The sequence below is a fragment of the Notolepis coatsorum genome (genome assembly GCF_963971535.1).
Source record: "Notolepis coatsorum genome assembly, chromosome: 10".
Classification (NCBI taxonomy): domain Eukaryota; kingdom Metazoa; phylum Chordata; class Actinopteri; order Aulopiformes; family Paralepididae; genus Notolepis; species Notolepis coatsorum.
The window spans coordinates 131,861,941-131,880,506 of record NC_140174.1 but is presented as its reverse complement, the minus strand read 5'-3'; the positions used below and the strand labels follow the sequence as shown (position 1 = coordinate 131,880,506).

Below are 18,566 nucleotides of genomic sequence, written 5' to 3'. Positions count from 1 at the left end.
GTCAGACTTTGCAATCAAAAGTTAGGGGGCTAATAACCCTTGCCATAATTTCAGTGCGCCCCCTAACTTTTGATTGCAAGGTCTGACATTGACCCCCTTTTCAGGAGTTGACCTAGAGCCCACCAAGGTCATGCATATCAAGTTTGGTCAATGTCAGACCTTGCAATACACTGTAAGGCACTGTAAGGCTACTGTCCTGCCTCACTTCCAGTGATGAAGCTAAGCTATGCTAACTGAGCGTCTATTCCCAAAGCTAAAATGCACGCACAGAGACAAAAAAGGTATGCATCTTCTTGTCTAACTCCAGGGAAGATGTTAAATAAGCTAATTTCCAAAAAAAGTGGAGTTCCCCTTTAAGCCTGATCGGCCCGGTAGTGGGGCGAGATTTTTTTCACGTCACAAATAGATCAATACAGTCCGTATTAAGTGATGTTGTGTTTCTTTTTAAAATGTAGCCAAGAGTAAAGACCCTAACCCTATCAAAACAGTCAGTGTATATTTTCAGCACTATGTTTGTTTACCAATGATTTTAAGTGTTATTAGCTAAATATGAGCTTATAAAAATCTCTCCGCATTGCCCCGGAAAACGGACGATTTAGACGTGAGGACAGGATGCAGTCATGAAATCGTTGTAGTCCTAAGAGGAGACCCAGGGCTTTTGATGGACGTCTACATTTCATAAAACTACACTACCCAGCTTACACCAGCCGCATACAAACGTAGGCCAACCATTTTTCTTTTACAAATATTGACGTGAAAATCATGTTTATATCTCACAAACCTCAACGGTATTGCCATAAAATACAACGTATAATGTAGGAAGAAAACACCATTGCAATCCGGTAAAGAATGGCAGAGCTATGGACATTATACAAAAGGAACTGTACTTACAGTAGATTTCATTCAAGGTCTTTGCTGCCCTGTAACGAGCACCTGGTGTTATTAAATCCACATTGGAAAGAGGAGATTTGGGCCGATCCATAGATGTATGACTTAGCCATAATAAGGTAATTTATAGGCCTGATATTCTATATTCATATTTCAAATTGCATGTGTCCAGATGGCAAAATTCTGTATTGTATCTACAAAAAAATAACTAAATCATCTGCTTAGATTTTTTGTTAATTTTTCACTTTTGGTCAATGTTAGGAATCGGATGGTGTTTTTCACGGTCAAAGATGAAAAAAAACCTGAATAATCATTTATATTCTCCTTTGGTTCATTACAATTTACTCAAGCATATTGAGGCATTTAACAGACACAATATCTCTGACACTGGGAATACATTCCCTGAGGTCCATAGATGTCCCTAGATACCAAGAACATGCAAATGGACCTTGTAGAAGTGGAGCAATCTTCCATTTACTTTTGGAAAATAATGGCTAGGGCTTAAGAGGTTAAGGCCTTAAATTGAGAATTATTACCTTTTTAATACCCGGTAGATACCCTGTTCTACTTGCAACATCATGGAACACGTCTTGGCTGAGGAATATTTGATCTAGACACGACAGACACTCACCGGGTCGATCCCCAGAGGGTATGGCCCGCTGAACACTCCGGTAACGTTTGGATCCAGAGTGAGATAATGATTGGAGGCGATATCAGCTTCCCTGTTAAGCACAATGAGAACGGAACAAATCACAGTGAACAGTGAAAAGATGTTAAAATTCAAAGGTGCTTTATTGACATGAATGTCAAATCAATAACAGTATTGCCAAAACAGTTTACTACATATTACAATATAGGAATAGAATTATCATGTACAATTTTTATAAAAAGTAAAAACAAATACAAATAAATAACAATAAGCTAATTAGCAGTGTAATACAGTACATGTAGTTATTTGGCTCAAAATATACATTTAAAACAAGATTTGACCCTCTGCATGCTGACACACTGGACAGCTAGGTCCAGCATTGGCTCCTCCCCAAGGATTTGTTCCTCTTCTCTTAACCTCTTTTCAGAAATATTGCCTAAAAGTACATAGCCAAGTAAATGGAAGATTGCTCCACTTCTACAAGGTCAAGTGTACAAAAAAAAATCAAGGGCGGTCAGGTGGCGTAGCGGAGATTGTGCTTGTCACCAATGCAAGAGGCTGCGGTCTCGACTCCCGGAGTCAGCATTGCCTTGGCTTGGGCTGATCGCTATACTAACTTGTTTGGCTGGGTTAGGGGGTGGGAAACTGGCGTTGTGGACAGCGACGCCTACAGGTCAGGTCTGGGCGCTTGCTCAGCGGAGGGCCGGAGGCAGGACGCGTGAATATTAAAGGCAACCAACTTGCGTTCAGCGTTTCTCTGATTGGCCGCGCGGCAGAGAGTTGCGCGGCAGAGAGTTGCGACGCCTGCGGCAGTCTTCCGTTGGCCGTCGCAATGACTTGTTTTGTTTACATCAGTGTGAACGCTGTTGTATTCGCAAATATGAGAGCCAGCAATACGTCATAAACGAACTACCAGCCTCCACACTGATGTACAGTGACTGACGTTAAAAACGCGAAATAACACAACGTTACAATGTACAGTTTCTAGTTACAGTAGTGACGCGTGAATCGAGATAGTCCTAACAGTGTTTATTATTAAGAGTCAGATAGTCCTAACAGTGTTTATTAGTAAGAGTCAGATAGTCCTAACAGTGTTTATTATTAAGAGTCAGATAGTCCAGACCAACGGGATCGTATCCTCGCCCTTTAACCTAGGGCGGGGGACGAGGCAAGGTTCTCCGCTTTCTCCCCAAATGTTTGCGCTCTTCCTCGAACCACTTGCTATCGCACTAAGGACTAATCAGGACATCAAAGGGGTAATAGCGGGGCAGCCTCTAGAACATAAATTATTTTTGTATGCGGACGATATCTTATTGGTATCCAGCAATCCCCGAACAGCAGCTGGGGTCATTGGAACTATTATCGAGTCCTTCTCCGAAATATCTGGGTACACAATCAACTGGAGCAAGTCAGAAGCAATGCCTCTCTCTAAGTGTTGTCCCCCTGATATCAGAAGGGGGTGGCAATACAGATGGATGCCGTCAGGGTTGATATACCTAGGAATAAAGCTGATCCCAGGTCTGAAAGAGTTGATGCAAGCCAATATTGCCCCTATAATCGAACACATTAGTGCTCTGACCCAGAATTGGGCCAAGATGAATATGTCCCTCCTGGGGAAGATAAACTTAGTAAAAATGATATTGGCTCCCAAATTAAATTATATCCTATATATGCTGCCGCTGACTCTCCCGACCCAGTTACTCAAACAGTATGACAAAGTCATTAATGTATATCTGTGGGGGGGCAAAAGGCCGCTATTTGGACGGGCCAAAATGTATGCAGCAAAGGAAAATGGCGGCTTATCCCTGCCTAAACTAGATTGGTATCACTATGCATTCTCGCTCTCTCAGCTCTCCAAACTGAATCACTCGTCTGAGGAGGCACCTGCTTGGGTCAGGATGGAGGAGGAAATGATATATCCCTCATCTCTGGAATCCTTCCTGACACAATCAGACAGACCTATACCTTTTAAAAACCCTTTAATGGCATTTATCAGGGAAACTTGGAATCAATCGCACAGAATGACTGGTGATAGCCCATATTTAACTACGAGAGCCTCTATATGGTATAATAAGAAACTAAAGATTGGTAAGAAATCAGTCATATGGGACGATTGGATTAAAAGGGGGATACATGTACTAGGTGATATAGCCGGGGAAGATGGGGTTTTGCCTTTTGAGGATATTAAAGAGGATTTTGATATAGATAATAAAAACTTTTATAAATTCCTACAGATTAGACATTGTATATCGTCATCAATAGGAGGACCAAAGTGTGGCCCGATTACTGCAATTCAAGAAATATTCTATAGAGGATGGCGTAGGAAAGGCGGTGCGTCAAGATTTTATGATGTTATAAGAGAATACAATGCACCCAAATTGGCGGGTCTGAGATTGAGCTGGGAGAACGATGTACGTGAGGATATTACTGAGGAAATGTGGGAGAAACTGGTGTCCAAATGGGGTAAATTCTCTAGGGAGGCGCAATCACAACTTATTTTTTACAAAGTGTTGAACAGAAGCTATTGGACGCCTAGTAAACTGGCCAGACTGAAATTAAGGGACAGTGACATCTGCTGGAGATGTGAGAAGGAGACAGGCACTTTACTGCACATGCTGTACGAATGTGAGAAGGTCCGGAAAATGTGGGATCAAATTGTGATATTCCTAAGTAAGGTTCTGAATGTGAAGATAAATAATGCCCCAATGGCATGTGTTTTGGGTATAGTACCGAAAGGGATTAAACTGCCTAAATACCGGGGAATGTGGTATAGAATGGCCATGATATCAGGATGTAGAATTGCATTACGACATTGGAAATCACCTGTTGATATTACTTTTAAAGAATGGATGGAACTAATGTTCCGGACAGCATCATATGAAAGGGTGACGTATAGAGTCGCAGGGAGAGAGGATATTTTCGCTGAGGTATGGGACAGTTTTCTACACCTGACTGAACGGTCTGGGGACAAATGATTAAGGTGGGATTACAATGTTATCAAGGATGAATATGAAAAAAGGGGATCTGATCTGATGGTACTTGTGCTTTATAATGTATTGTGTATGTATGTACATGTATTTTATGTCCGGATGGTGTATCTATGGAACGGTCACTGTCTCTATCACACTCACATGTGCGCAGGTATAGCCGCATACAAGTATCTAGGATACACATATTCATATGTGTACATAATAGGTTTACACACACTCATATACACAAGGATAAGGTATACACGTCAGGGGCACACATACATGCACATACTCACTTATAGGAAATAGGCATACACACACCTACATATACACATAGTTGAAGTATAGGCTTTCACTGACACATATGGGGGATACACATGTATATAGGAGACACACACATACGTAGCTGAGACGCACATATATATACACATCTGAGATATACACTCACATAGGGGGCAGAGGCACACATGGATACGAGACATACACAAGAGATAGGAGTACAGTCACATACCAGGAAGATGCACACACACATATGAGGCATGTACACATGCTTACGTGATACACGTACCCACATACATGTGTTGGAGACATGCGTGCATGCATGTTATCATGCACAACTGCATGTGTCTGGGGCGCTTTCTCTCACATGCAATATGGAGAAGGGTGGCATCCCGATAGAGGATGCAGCACATACCTGCTCGAAGGTAGTTCGGTCTACATGCAAAGTATGTATATCAGGGATGTATACGCATAATGTATAGTATAGTATGTTTCTTTTTTCGTAAGTCTTTTTTTATTTTCCATGTCAGTTGTTAATGTATTTGTATGAGTCCTTTACATGTTTTGTATGTTCTTACAAAAAAGAAAAAGGCAAATCCTGGAAATTGCATATGATGATGTGGAAAGAGATGTTTTGAATATTGGAGAGATTTGTGCAAAAAATATCAATAAAAAAAAAAAAAAAAAGTCAGATAGTCCTAACAGTGTTTATTATTAATTAACGTCATAAACGAACTACCAGCCTCCACACTGATGTACAGTGACTGACGTTAAAAACGCGAAATAACATATAACGTTACAATGTACAGTTTCTAGTTACAGTAGTGACGCGTGAATCGAGATAGTCCTAACAGTGTTTATTATTAAGAGTCAGATAGTCCTAACAGTGTTTATTAGTAAGAGTCAGATAGTCCTAACAGTGTTTATTATTAAGAGTCAGATAGTCCTAACAGTGTTTATTATTAAGAGTCCTAACAGTGTTTATTATTAATTAACGTCATAAACAAACTACCAGCCTCTACACTGATGTACAGTGACTGACGTTAAAAACGCGAAATAACATATAACATTACAATGTACAGTTTCTAGTTACAGTAGTGACGCGTGACTCGAGATAGTCCTAACAGTGTTTATTATTAAGAGTCAGATAGTCCTAACAGTGTTTATTAGTAAGAGTCAGATAGTCCTAACAGTGTTTATTATTAAGAGTCAGATAGTACTAACAGTGTTTATTATTAACACTTTGACTGCCATGAAACGTCTTTTCACGTCATTGCTGGCCATGCTCAAGTTGCCGGGGGACGCTGTACAGCGTCCTTATATCAATATTTCAAAAATCTGCGATCGGATTCATATGTCCCCTCCGCTGGCCTGAGATCCACCAGCAGGACCCACTGAGCTCTCTGGCGGTTCAGGAGCGCCATCTGGTGGCCGATCGGCGCAATCGCCAAACAGGATGTTGCATAGAGGTTGTCCTAGACGACCGTAGTACTTCCGGCGCTCGCTATAGGTCCCGCGACTCTGGCTCGTCACACTACACAGTGATCGATTGCCAATAACTCGATAAACAACATGATTTGGACGTATATACCATTATACAAGCTGGAGATGGACCGGGTAAATTTACATCCCATAATGATAAGATTTCAACTCGACGATGATCGCCCAACGGCGCGCGGAGACTGGGGTGAGTTTCAGCGTGTAACGTTACCGTCTTCGATACTAACTGCTATTATCAACATTTTACCCACATTAGATGATTGGTATAACGCTGCCCACGGAATTATAAACGCCCCCTAGCCCATCCGGTCAACATCAGATGACGTGTAGTAACTTCTAGAAGTACGTCTAGTTGGAATTTTTTATATCGCGCTGATTGCCATAAAACTATATTGCATCATCAATATAATGCATTTGGGGCTATAGATCACGTTCTGGAGAAAGCTGCAGAAAGAGATGAAAACATACTTATACATTAGACCATACTTTACTATGAATATGTGAATGAAAAAGTTTAACGTTGCTACACAATGAACAATACATATAGGACTTTGAATGGGCCCTAATAATGGCAATGTAGCAATAGAATTAAAAGTTATAGCCATGCAAAGAAGGGGTACTTCTCCATAGACAAATAGAGCCGGCAACCTATGGTATATCATTAATTTAACCCAAGGCAACCAAAGTGTTAAGAGTCCTAACAGTGTTTATTATTAATTAACGTCATAAACGAACTACCAGATTTATTTTGCACCAGGGAACTTGAAGGTTCCTGCCGCGCTCGCAGCAATTAAGAGTCCTAACAGTGTTTATTATTAATTAACGTCATAAACGAACTACCAGATTTATTTTGCACCAGGGAACTTGAAGGTTCCTGCCGCGCTCGCGGCAAAAGGGGGCGGGCTAGCGGCGTGGGGTCGTGGCCAATCAGAGAAAAGCTGAACACAAGTTGGTTGCCTTTAATATTCACGCAGGCAGGACTTGAGGAAGGCAGCGTGCCCTCCCACACGTTACACTTCACCAATGAGAGCCCTCGCTGCCAGGTGAGAAGAGAGCCACTGGTTGTCGCCGCACGTGTCGGAGGAAGCGTGCGGACACTTCAGGGTTCCCTTGTACTGACCAGTAGGAGAACATGCGCACAACAACCAGGTAGGGGAGGGGGGGGAATTGGCACAACGACTAAATTGGGACGGGGAGAAAACAGAGAAAAATCTGAGAAAGAGAGATATAAAAAAAAAAAAAAAAAAGTGTACAAAAAATCTAAGCTAATTAATAAAGGGCAAATGATTTACAGGGGGTTTGTAGACTGAATTTTGCGATCCGGACACATGCAAATTGAAATATAAATATAGAATATCAGGCCTATAAATGACCGTATTATGGCCAAGTCATACATCTATGGATCGGGCCAAATCTCCTCTTTCCAATGGCAGAGTTAAATCTGGATTTAGTACCACTAGGCGCCCGTTACAGGTCAGCAAAGACTGAATGAAATCTACTGTAAGTACAGTTCCTTTTGTATAATGGCCGCCATTTTCCACCAGATTGTGACACGTTTTTTCTAGACATTCACAGAAAGGTAAAGAAACAATATACGTTGTATTTTATGGCAATAACGTTCAGGTTTGTTCGACATGTGAGATCTAAATCAAGAAAATAACGTCAATGTTTTTTTTCTCACATCAACCGGCTGCAGCTTTGACACTGGGTAGTGTAGACTCGCGTCTAAATCCGGTTTCCAATGCAATGTGATTTTTACAAGCTCATATTTAGCTAATAACACTTAAAATCATTGGTAAACAAACGTAGTGCTGAAAATATACACGTTGACTGCCGTTTTGATAGGGTTAGGGTCTTTACTCTTGGCTATATTCGAAAAAGAAAGCAACATTAATTAATACGGACTGTATTGATCTATTTATGACGTGAAATAAATCTCAACCCAGTACCGGGTCGATCGAGCTTATGGGGTTAATAGAGAAAAGTTCCTTTCTCTCTCAAATCCAAATTCTAATTAAAAAGTGCTTTATTGGCATGAATGTAAAAAAAGAATATTACATATATGAAATGTTTTTGTATTCAAGTAGTTTTTTACTACGAGTGATATTCAATTTCTGAATAGTCAGGTCTCTGTACATCTCTCCGTGATTAGTTGTGACGTGGAACTCACGTCCAGACCCCGGCCTTGACCATGGCACGAACACTCCAACCTGAGCCGAATATGTTTAGGGATTTGGAGAAGCAGTCGTTGTAGATGAGGCCCGTGTAGATTGAGAACAAGCCCATCATCAGGATGATGTAACGACCCTCAAAGAACGTGTTCCAGATCTGAATGTAAACACAACATACAGATCTCAGCAACACTTTACTGAGACAAAAGTATCAGGAATGTGTATGTTAAATGGTAAATGGCTGCATTTATGTAGTGCTTTTATCCAAAGCGCTTTACAATTTGTTCCTCACATTTGTACCCATTCACTCACACAATCATTCACATAACGATGGCGGAGGCGACCATGCAAGGTGCCAACCTGCACATCGGGAGCAATTATGGGTTAAGTTACTGTAAGTGTCTTGCTGAGGGACACTTTGGCACGCTGCCCGGGAATCGAACCAGGAACCTCCGGATTACCAGACGACTGCTCTACCTCCTCAGCTACTGTCGCCCCCAAGAATCAGAAATGTGTATGTTCAACTCAGTAACACTTTACTAAGACCCAAGAATCAGGAATGTGTATGTTCAACTCAGTAACACTTTACTAAGACCCAAGAATCAGGAATGTGTATGTTCAACTCAGTAACACTTTACTAAGACCCAAGAATCAGGAATGTGTATGTTCAACTCAGTAACACTTTACTAAGACCCAAGAATCAGGAATGTGTATGTTCAACTCAGTAACACTTTACTAAGACCCAAGAATCAGGAATGTGTATGTTCAACTCAGTAACACTTTACTAAGACCCAAGAATCAGGAATGTGTATGTTCAACTCGGTAACACTTTACTAAGACCCAAGAATCAGGAATGTGTATGTTCAACTCGGTAACACTTTACCACCTAGTGTCTTAGTCTCCCCCCAGACGTATTCAACTCTAGTTCCACCTAGTGTCTATAGTCCCCTCTGAGATGTATTCAACTCTAGTTCCACCTAGTGTGTCATAGTCTCTTCCCCCCCCCCCCCCCCCCCCCATGCGAGATGTGTTCAACCCTAGTTCCACCTAGTGTGTTATAGTCCCCCCCCCCCCCCCCCCCCGGGTGTGTTCAACCCTAGTTCCACCTAGTGTGTTATAGTCCCCCCCCCCCCCCCCCCCCGGGTGTGTTCAACCCCAGTTCCACCTGGTATCTTATAGTCCCCCCTGAGACGTAAGATAAACTAAAGTAGTCCATTATTTACAGAAAGTGTCTTGCGTATGGTTTATGTGCAGGGTGTTTGTGTGTGTGTGTGTGTGTGTGTGTGTGTGTGTGTGTGTGTGTGTGTGTGTGTGTGTGTGTGTGTGTGTGTCAATAACACTAAGTAGTAGTAAAGATGGGTTGTGTTATGTGTATTATGGCTTTGAAGTACCGCCTTCCTGTCTTTCTCACCTCGTTTCTGGTGCGTTTCAGTTTGCGGTTGTTCTCATAGAGCACCATCCAGAAGGCAAACACAGCCATGATCAGCCCATGGCCCAGGTCCCCAAACATCACAGCAAACAGGAAGGGGAATGTGACTATAGTGTAAGGAGCTGGAGAACAGAGACAGTAAGTCAACAGACCAACGTTGGACCTCATTCACTAATATTCTCCTAAGTTTCCTCGTAAACGTGAACACGTGAACATCACCAACGATTTCTCCCACATGAAGCCGTTAAGAACACGGGCGCATACCAGTCTGTCCGACTTACGACTGCCTTTCCACGCTTGTAAATCCTGCTCTTAGGAGTTAATATTAGGGATGTTCGATATTGGCTTTTTACTGATATCCGATATACCAATATTGTCCAACTCTTAATTTCCGATACAGATATATGCAGGGTCCCCCACCCCCCCCCCTACCAAACAACGGAATAATTTCAGGTAATTAACATTACATATCTCTTGTCGTGGAATTAACACAACATTATGCATACTTTTTGACAATAAATAAAATAAGAATTTGTTCTTACTTGCTTGCCCGGGTAAATAAAGGTTAAATAAATGTAAAAATTGTATTTTTTTTTTTCGGTATTACATTTGTATTTTTTTTTCCGATATTACATTTTAATGCCAATATCGGCCGATAATATCGGTAGGCGAATAATATCGGACATCCCTAGTTACGATGAAATTTGCTTGTAACTTTTGTCGTAAGTCCGTTCGTGAATGAGGACCATTGACTCGTAGTGGCTGGACAGTTGTGGTTCGAACGGGAAATAGAAAAGCAGGGTATCTGCAGGTTTCAACAAGTTAAATTTAAGACCTTTTTAATACCACTTAGAGCTAAATTGAATACCAATTTCACAACCATACTAGCAAAAGACAGAAACATAGCGACACTGAACTGACGGCTGCACTTGTGCTCCAATTTAAACGGTGCGTCAAGTTCTCACCAGACACACCAAGCTCCCAATAGCCCCGCAAAAAACAACGACTTGAATACAAAAACATTTCATATATTTAATATTATTTCATGTCTCGATTTAAGGACTTAAATTGAGAATTATGAATGTAATACTTTTAGGACTTTTTAATACCCGGCAGATGCCCTGAAAAGGGAAAGGAAAGGGGAAAAGGGAATGGAAGGTCATGTACCTGGGTTGACCTCTCTGTAGTTGCCCACCCCATAGGCCTCCACGATGTTCTGGAAGCCAGAGGTGAACTTGTTGGTCCTCACGAGGGTCGGGGGCGTGTCGTTGCTGGGGATGCGGTTGACGAAGGAAGGCACCGTGGCTCCACTTTTCCTCTGAAAGAGCACGTCGCCAAAACCACTAAATGTTAGTTAACAACAACAAGCCGCTGAAATAACATCTTTAAGCGTTCCAAGTCGACAATAGTGACAATTATACTGGGGAGAGATGACTAAAGCTTGTATCCCGAATGAACAGTGGCGCATTAGACAGTAATGTAATGAATGAAGGGCCTTTTTGAGGGTAAATCAATCGGACACTGTGGTTTAACTAGTCTAAATAAAGCAGTTAAACATTAGGAGGCCAGAGGATGCCAAGTCCCTCTTTCTTGCTATAACAAAGCCTTGGTTCATGAAGCGAAGGTTGAAACCGAGCCACGCTGCTTGTTGCAAAACACGGTAAACGCAAGGGTTAGGGTTGCTGGTAGTAAAACCATTGACACAAAGCAGTCTCACCGAGCCCTCCTCCAACGCTCTTCGCAAGGTGGGGAGGTCGTTGACGGGGCACCACACCTCAGCGATCAGACACTTGTTGGTAACGTCAAAGCTACACAGGTTCAGGATGTAGTAGATGGCCTTCATCTTCTTCACCTGGATCACCCAGGTGTAGATGGACTCCGACGCTTTATTCAGGACCTGCTTCAGGTAGACCTCCGTTCTATAGAGCACCTGGGGGAAAACATAATAATAATTTAGGACCTGCTCAGAGGTCATCAATCGGCATGCATGCATGCGATTCGTATCTGCGATTAACCCATCCCGTCGTCCTTCCCCCCCCAAGGGCAGCCGGGAGCAGACAGGCGTCAACGTGAGCCGCGCCAGGGGACCAATCCAAGTGCTCCTGTCCCGTCTTCGTCAAGGACGCCACAGCGTTGGGTTTATCTTATCGGGGGGGGGGGGGGGGGGGGGGGGGGACCCTTGCGAGCACGGGGAGAACATGCAAACTCCACACAGAAAGGGGTCGATCAGGGCCTCAGTCTGGTGTCGTATCTGTTCCCCGTTCGTTCAACATGACAAGAGATCAAAGAATGTATGTATTTTGATTGGGAGAAATAAGACTTCACACTGTCTGCAGGACAAATGTGTGTGTGTATGTGAGAGAGAGAAGGCAGGATATCTGCAGGTTTCAACAAGTTAAGTTAAAGACTTTTTAAGACCTTTTTAATACCACTTGGAGCTAAATTGAATACCAATTTCACAACTATACTAGTAAAAAGTACTTGTGGGCCAATTAAATTTCTTGCACGTTCCATACAAGCTCTCGTCAGAGGCATGAAGCTCCCGGTAGCCCAGCAAAAAACAGCGACTTGAATACAAAAACATTTCATATATTTAATGTTATTTAATCTCCCGACATCTGCCGCCTAAAAAGTAATGTAGGTAACGACAAGAACTATTAATTTAGCTTCTAATTGAAACCGGTGTTTATTTGTCTATACATTAGGCCTAGGGTATCTGCAGGTTTCAACATAAATGTACCTGTGCAAATTACATTTAAGACTTTTTATTTTTTATAACTCTTTATTTTTTAGCTTTTACATAAGCATCATACAGTTCACATTAATAATATGACAACCACCACCACAAGACAGACAGGACAAACAGGACAGGACAGTGTTGTATGGTGGGGGGGGAAGACAGCTGTATTTGCTCTTGGTATGTCCGGTCTGTTTTGATTGTGTCATGGCAGTCTTTAACCGTCCGACGGCTCATATGTTGTCCATTTCGACCAGCGTCTGTCGTATGTCTCGGCCTTCATTCTCAGCAGGAATGTCATTTTTTCCATTTTGCTTATCTCTTCCACTATTCCCCTCCATGTCTCTTGTCTGGAGTGGCTTCTTTGAGCCAGCTCCTTGTGATGGCCTTCTTACCAGCTATTGTCATGATTTTGAACAGGTACATGTCTTCATTATGTATGGTCTCCTCTGTGATCAAACCCAGATATATCAACTGGGGTTCCATGGGGAATTCGTAGCTAAGGATTCTGTACATTTCCTGTGTACCGGTAATACTTTATCACATAACCAGAATATGTGAGAGTGGTTGGCATTCATCTGTCCACATTGTCTCCAGCAGGGTTGTTGCCCTTTTAATTGTTTACTCTTAATTGAGGGCAGCTCTGGCTGCAATTGTAGCTTACCACCACCGGTATGACTGTGTATGAACGAATAATGGACTCTGTGAAGCGCTCTGGGTGTCATGAAGAGCGCTATATAAATCCAAGTCATTATTATTATTATTATTAATTTGCGGTGTGATAAAGAATCTCATCAAATTTTTCCAACCGAATTCTCTCCATCCTCTAGAGCTAGTGGATGTGTGTTGTCTCACATATAGAATGCCAATCATCCTCTGTCAAGATTATACTCAGTTCACTTTCCCATTTCTTCATGAATTACAGTTGTTGCGAGCTTGTAAACTTTTGTACATTTCCGATACTATTTTCACTGGAGTTCGCGTATACGCCATCTCCATCATTCCCACCACCCCATTACCACCTACTGATATCCTATTCTTGATTTCTGTATCATAGAAGTGTCGCAGCTGTAGATATCTAAACAAATTGTAATTTCCCAAGTAAAATTTTCTCTTCAATTGCTCAAAAGACATGAAGTTATGGTTCTCTAAAGTGTACATATGGCTGTTATACCTCTATCTCTCCACCCGTCAAAAGTGGTGTCCAGTGATCCCGGGCCAAAACCGGGGGTCTGGGAAGGCCAAATCAGAAGTCTACTGTCTTCTTTTGATTTGTATTTCCTGACCACCTCATTCCAAACCACCAGTGTGTGGTCCAATATTGAATTATTTCCCTGTTGAGTTGTGTGTTCTTTCCCCCCAATCTGGCCTGAGGTTGGACACAGTCCTAGGTGGGTCTCTATGTCCTTCCACCTGGCCCTGTATGCTCTTGAGCACCAGTAAACGGCGTATCTCAGCTGGGCTGCATAGTAGTATTCCTTTAGATTAGGTAGTGTCAAGCCTCCTCCCTCTTTTTCAATTTGCAATGTTTTGAATTTCACCCTAGGTCTGCCCACTGCCCATATGAACCTAGAGATCCGTTTGTCCCATGCTATGAATTGGGAGTCGGGGACCTTGACCGGTAGTGAGAGGAAGAGATACAACAGCCTTGGCAGAATATTCATTTTGATCACTTCTATTCTGGTACTGAAATCCATCATGAGTGTAGCCCATCTCGGCCAATCCTTCTGTAATTTATCATTAATCTTATTGTAATTAGCCGCTTCTAATTTGCATATATCCTTGGTGATAATCACTCCCAGGAAAGTAATTGATTCAGCTTCCCAATTCAGTTTGTACTCATTCCTCATTCCATTACTGGGTGAGAAGTTGTAGGTGAGAATCTGGGTTTTCGCGACATTCAGCTTGTATCCTGACATCCAGTCATAATCATTCAGTATGGTCATTAACTTGGGGAAGGTCAGGTTTGGGTTTTGGAGGTATATTATAATATCATCCGCGAAGAGGCCTATCTTGTGGTCCCCCCTTGCTATTCTAACACCCTTAATTTCTTTACTTTCTCTAATGGCTTGGGCTAATGGTTCTACGAAAATTGCGAAGAGGGCGGGGCTTGCACTAGATCCCTGGCAGTTTGAATCTGTCCAACAAGCTACCGTTGATCTTTACATTTGGATTGTCGTATAGGGCTCTTATACAGCTGATGAATTTATCATCAAATCCAAATCTTTCCAAAACCCTAAACAGGAAGGACCATCTGACCCTGTCGAAGGCCTTTTCCGCGTCTAAACTTACCAAGGCTGCTGGGAGTTGTTGTTTTTCCACCTGTTCTATCACATGTAAGGTGCGTCTAACATTGTCCTGTGTCTGTCTGCCTATTATGAACCCTGTCTGGTCCTCGTGAATCAGGTCAGGGAGGACACCCTCCATTCTCCTAGTTAGTATGGATGTGAACAGCTTGTAATCCCCATTTAACATCGATATGGGACGATATGATTCGCAATGTTCTTTATTCTTCCCTTCTTTTGGTATAACTGATATCACCGCCTCTTTCCAGGACGGGGGGGGCCTCTGCCTGACATTTAAGACTTTTTAATACCTTTCAAGGCCTTAAATTGAGAATTATGAATGTGACTTTCTAATACCCCACAAATACCCTGGTAAGGGAGAGAAGAGACTAAGAGACAGGGTGAGAGAGAGGAGGAAGCAGCCTTGCTTTCAGCAGAGTCCTCGTGTAGGTCATGTGCTGCAGGAGGCTAATGCAATTCCTTTTTTTCTCACTGTGGGTGTGGGTGGGATACAACCACCAAAAGCATCCATGGAGCAGGAGACAAAAACTCCACTGACTCTTACAGAACAGACAGCCGTGGCTGCCAAGAAAGTAGCCTGGATTCATTCTGTTACACAAACTGCCCATTATTCTGGATATGAAAGAAATTTCTTTTTTCTTTTTTTCCTTTTTAAATCTGCAACCACCATGAACTGGTTCAAAAGAGTAGCCTGGTTCTAATGTGCTTCATCCAACACAGGATATTTTCTATATGCAGCTCCACTGAGATACTGAGAGGAGCTTACTGTTTAGCAAGGGTGGTTTCTCACTCACCATTCGGGTCCGTTCCGGTCCGTTCCATCCTCGTTCCGTCCTTGGGTGCGAACTTCCCCCCTCCCTCTCCCCCCTCTAGTTTGCGTACACACTCAGTCTTGGTGCGCTCTGGGTTTTGTTTATGGTTTGCGTTTTGAGCGTGTAAGCTTGCCGTAGGCGATGATGTCACGCTCGAACGTCAACATAGGAAGAGTTTTAACACGGCGGTGGAGACTGGATGCCGATATATAGAAACAAATAACCAATAAATATGAAGTTATATTTGAACCTCTGTTGTCAAGCCTCGTCAATATAACCCACCCCCCTTTTCTCACAAATGGAACTGGTGTCGTGGAGTCCGCTTTGAGCGTTTTCCAGGGTTAACGCTAAGCTTAGCCCATTTAACTAGTTAGCAGCTAACATTAGCCCATCGCTCGCGGCAATTATATTGCATGTCATTGATCTACCGGTCGATCACGGCCGACTGGTTGGGCACCACTGGTCTAATAGAAATAAATGCATTCGAACAAGAAACCAATGTATTGTAGACATAGCAATGGCAAAAAAATTGCCAGGCCTAATGCGAGCCAGGGAAGTGCTGTGCTTGTAACGTGGCTTCATGTTTTCATCCACTGAGCCGTGAGGCTCCACATGCTTGTTTGGTTGAGGTCTGAACTTGCAAATTGCCCATAAATATCGTTTTTGTGGGTATTGTCCAGTTGTTGCTGTATGTTTTATCTGCCCAAAATTCAAGCAAGTTGATACAGAAGCCTCTCCCGTGTTTTGGTACAAGCTCGCACACCACGCCCCCCACTCCCACTGGCGCGCACCCGGAACCACCTATTTCAGCTGTCCAGGTTTGGAGCGAATCAGCGTCCTGGGGGACGGGGGGGGGGGGGGGGGGGGGGAGCGTTCTCACTAGGACTGACACACCCTTTTCTGGTGCGATCCGGCTCTGATTCGACCCCGAATGGTGAGTGAGAAAGACAGCTCGACAAGTGGTTGAAGAATACCCTAGTTTAACTAAAACTAACAGGGTTAACGGCTTTTTACGTCACTTATTAAGTGTGCACGGAATGAGACCGGCATTTCCTCCAATTGCTTTGGAGGCGTGTGGTGGTTGGGAAACATCTGGTTTTGGTACCACATCTGCCAGAGTTTGAACTAGATTACAATGTAATCTAGAAAAGAAAAAGAAAAAGACTAACCTTCATACTGTCTTTTACTATTATGCACTTTGCTACTAAGTAATCTACTGTGCCTATATTACTACCTACTATGCTAATATGTCTACACTACTACACACTCAAGACTGTAGCACTCAAGTTCAACACTGTTTGACGGACATCGTTACTTAGCTGCCAGAGTTGTACCCTTCCTGCTGACTTGTTGTACAGAACTTGTTGCTTTGGATAAAAGCATCCACTAAATGACTAAATAAATGTAAATGTTTTGGTAATATCACATTTACTACATTACATTTCCTGCATGTGGTGGTGCTGATGCACCGCTGCTGAGTTAATGTGGCTCAGGAGGTAGAGCAGTCGTCTGGTAAATCAGAAGGTTTACAGTTCGATTCCGGCTCCTCCCGGCAGCGTGTCGGGAGCAAGACACTTAACCACTAACTGCTCCCGATGACCAGATCGGCACCTTGCATGGTCGCCTCCGCCGTCGGTGTGTTAGTGTGTAAGTGAATGGGTGAATGTGAGGCATACGTTGTAAAGCGCTTTGGATAAAAGCTGCTATATAAATGCAGTCTGATGTCAAGGAAACAAATGAAGAAAGCCTACCATGTGCAGGTCCTGGATGCGCGTCTTGAGTCCCTCCACGACGTCGGTCCTCTCCTCGTTGCTATTGGGATAGGGGTACAAGTGACAGCGGTGGCTGGGGACAAAAAGGGGTACAACTGTGCGGTGAGACGGCAGCCCTATTAAAAGGGTAATTTTGCAAAAAAAAATTATCCGATTGTCATTATCCCTTTGTGTGAGGACATGTGATACTCATCCATAAAACACATAGGCATGTTTTATGACCTAGTATCTCATGTCCTTCTCAGACCAGAACAATCGGTGATGAAATAGATTCTAGTTAGAAAATCTGCAGAATGCCTCTTTAAAATATATGTAAATATTCAATGGTGTAGAAAGGCTCAAACTTGAGGATGAAGTAGCTTATCTATTAGTTAATTTTTATTACCAGTCACAGATCTTCTTCACTTTCTGTCCAATTTGCTCTCCCCAGTAAGAGATGAGAAACACGACACTCTTAGTGGGCTCGCCCTACATACAGAAGACAACAGGAAGTGGTCATGGGAACATGTGTGTTTAGGTGGTGAGACAGTCAACACTTTCTGGAACTGATCCACTCACAATGAATAGGGAGGCTGACATTAAACAACATAGTAAGTCATTTTCCAGAGATATGGGTACATTTTGCTGGTCCAGAACAGTTAGTAGTATGAAATAAAACTAATATTTCAATATTGATCCTTTACCCAAATTAGTTTTATTTACTACTAATATACTACTAACAGTTCTGGACCAGCAAAATGTAAAGATCAAATATTGATTGACTATTGAACAAGGTCACAGTTTAACCAAACAATATCACATAACTTTGTTTCAGTGCATTAGATTGTAATTTTTTTTTTAAAGTAAACAGTAAAACACACACAACTCGGTAGTCAAACTGTGCAGGTACCATTATTCATAGTATTCGGTCACAAACAGCAGGTGATTGTAATCAACTAGCAGGTTGATTAAATGACAACCGTGGCCAATGAGCTGTGGTATTGTGCCATATACTGTGGCAAAACACGTCCTGAGAACACTATGAATTAAGCAAGACATGTCGCCTTGTATTGTT

General features: G+C 42.5%; 1 protein-coding gene across 1 annotated transcript in view; it reads right to left on the bottom strand.

The window, feature by feature from the left end:
- The window catches only part of LOC311235189 (V-type proton ATPase 116 kDa subunit a 2-like), a 42,685-nt gene that overhangs the window by 20,040 nt on the left and 4,079 nt on the right, over positions 1-18,566 (bottom strand). The window contains exons 7-13 of the mRNA XM_084322561.1: positions 17,898-17,980; positions 17,492-17,585; positions 11,603-11,815; positions 11,053-11,203; positions 9,868-10,007; positions 8,456-8,613; positions 1,520-1,610 (exon numbers count right to left, since the gene is read on the bottom strand). Of these exons, the coding sequence (XP_084178687.1) occupies positions 1,520-1,610; positions 8,456-8,613; positions 9,868-10,007; positions 11,053-11,203; positions 11,603-11,815; positions 17,492-17,585; positions 17,898-17,980 (930 nt within the window). The remainder of the gene's footprint in view (positions 1-1,519; positions 1,611-8,455; positions 8,614-9,867; positions 10,008-11,052; positions 11,204-11,602; positions 11,816-17,491; positions 17,586-17,897; positions 17,981-18,566) is intronic.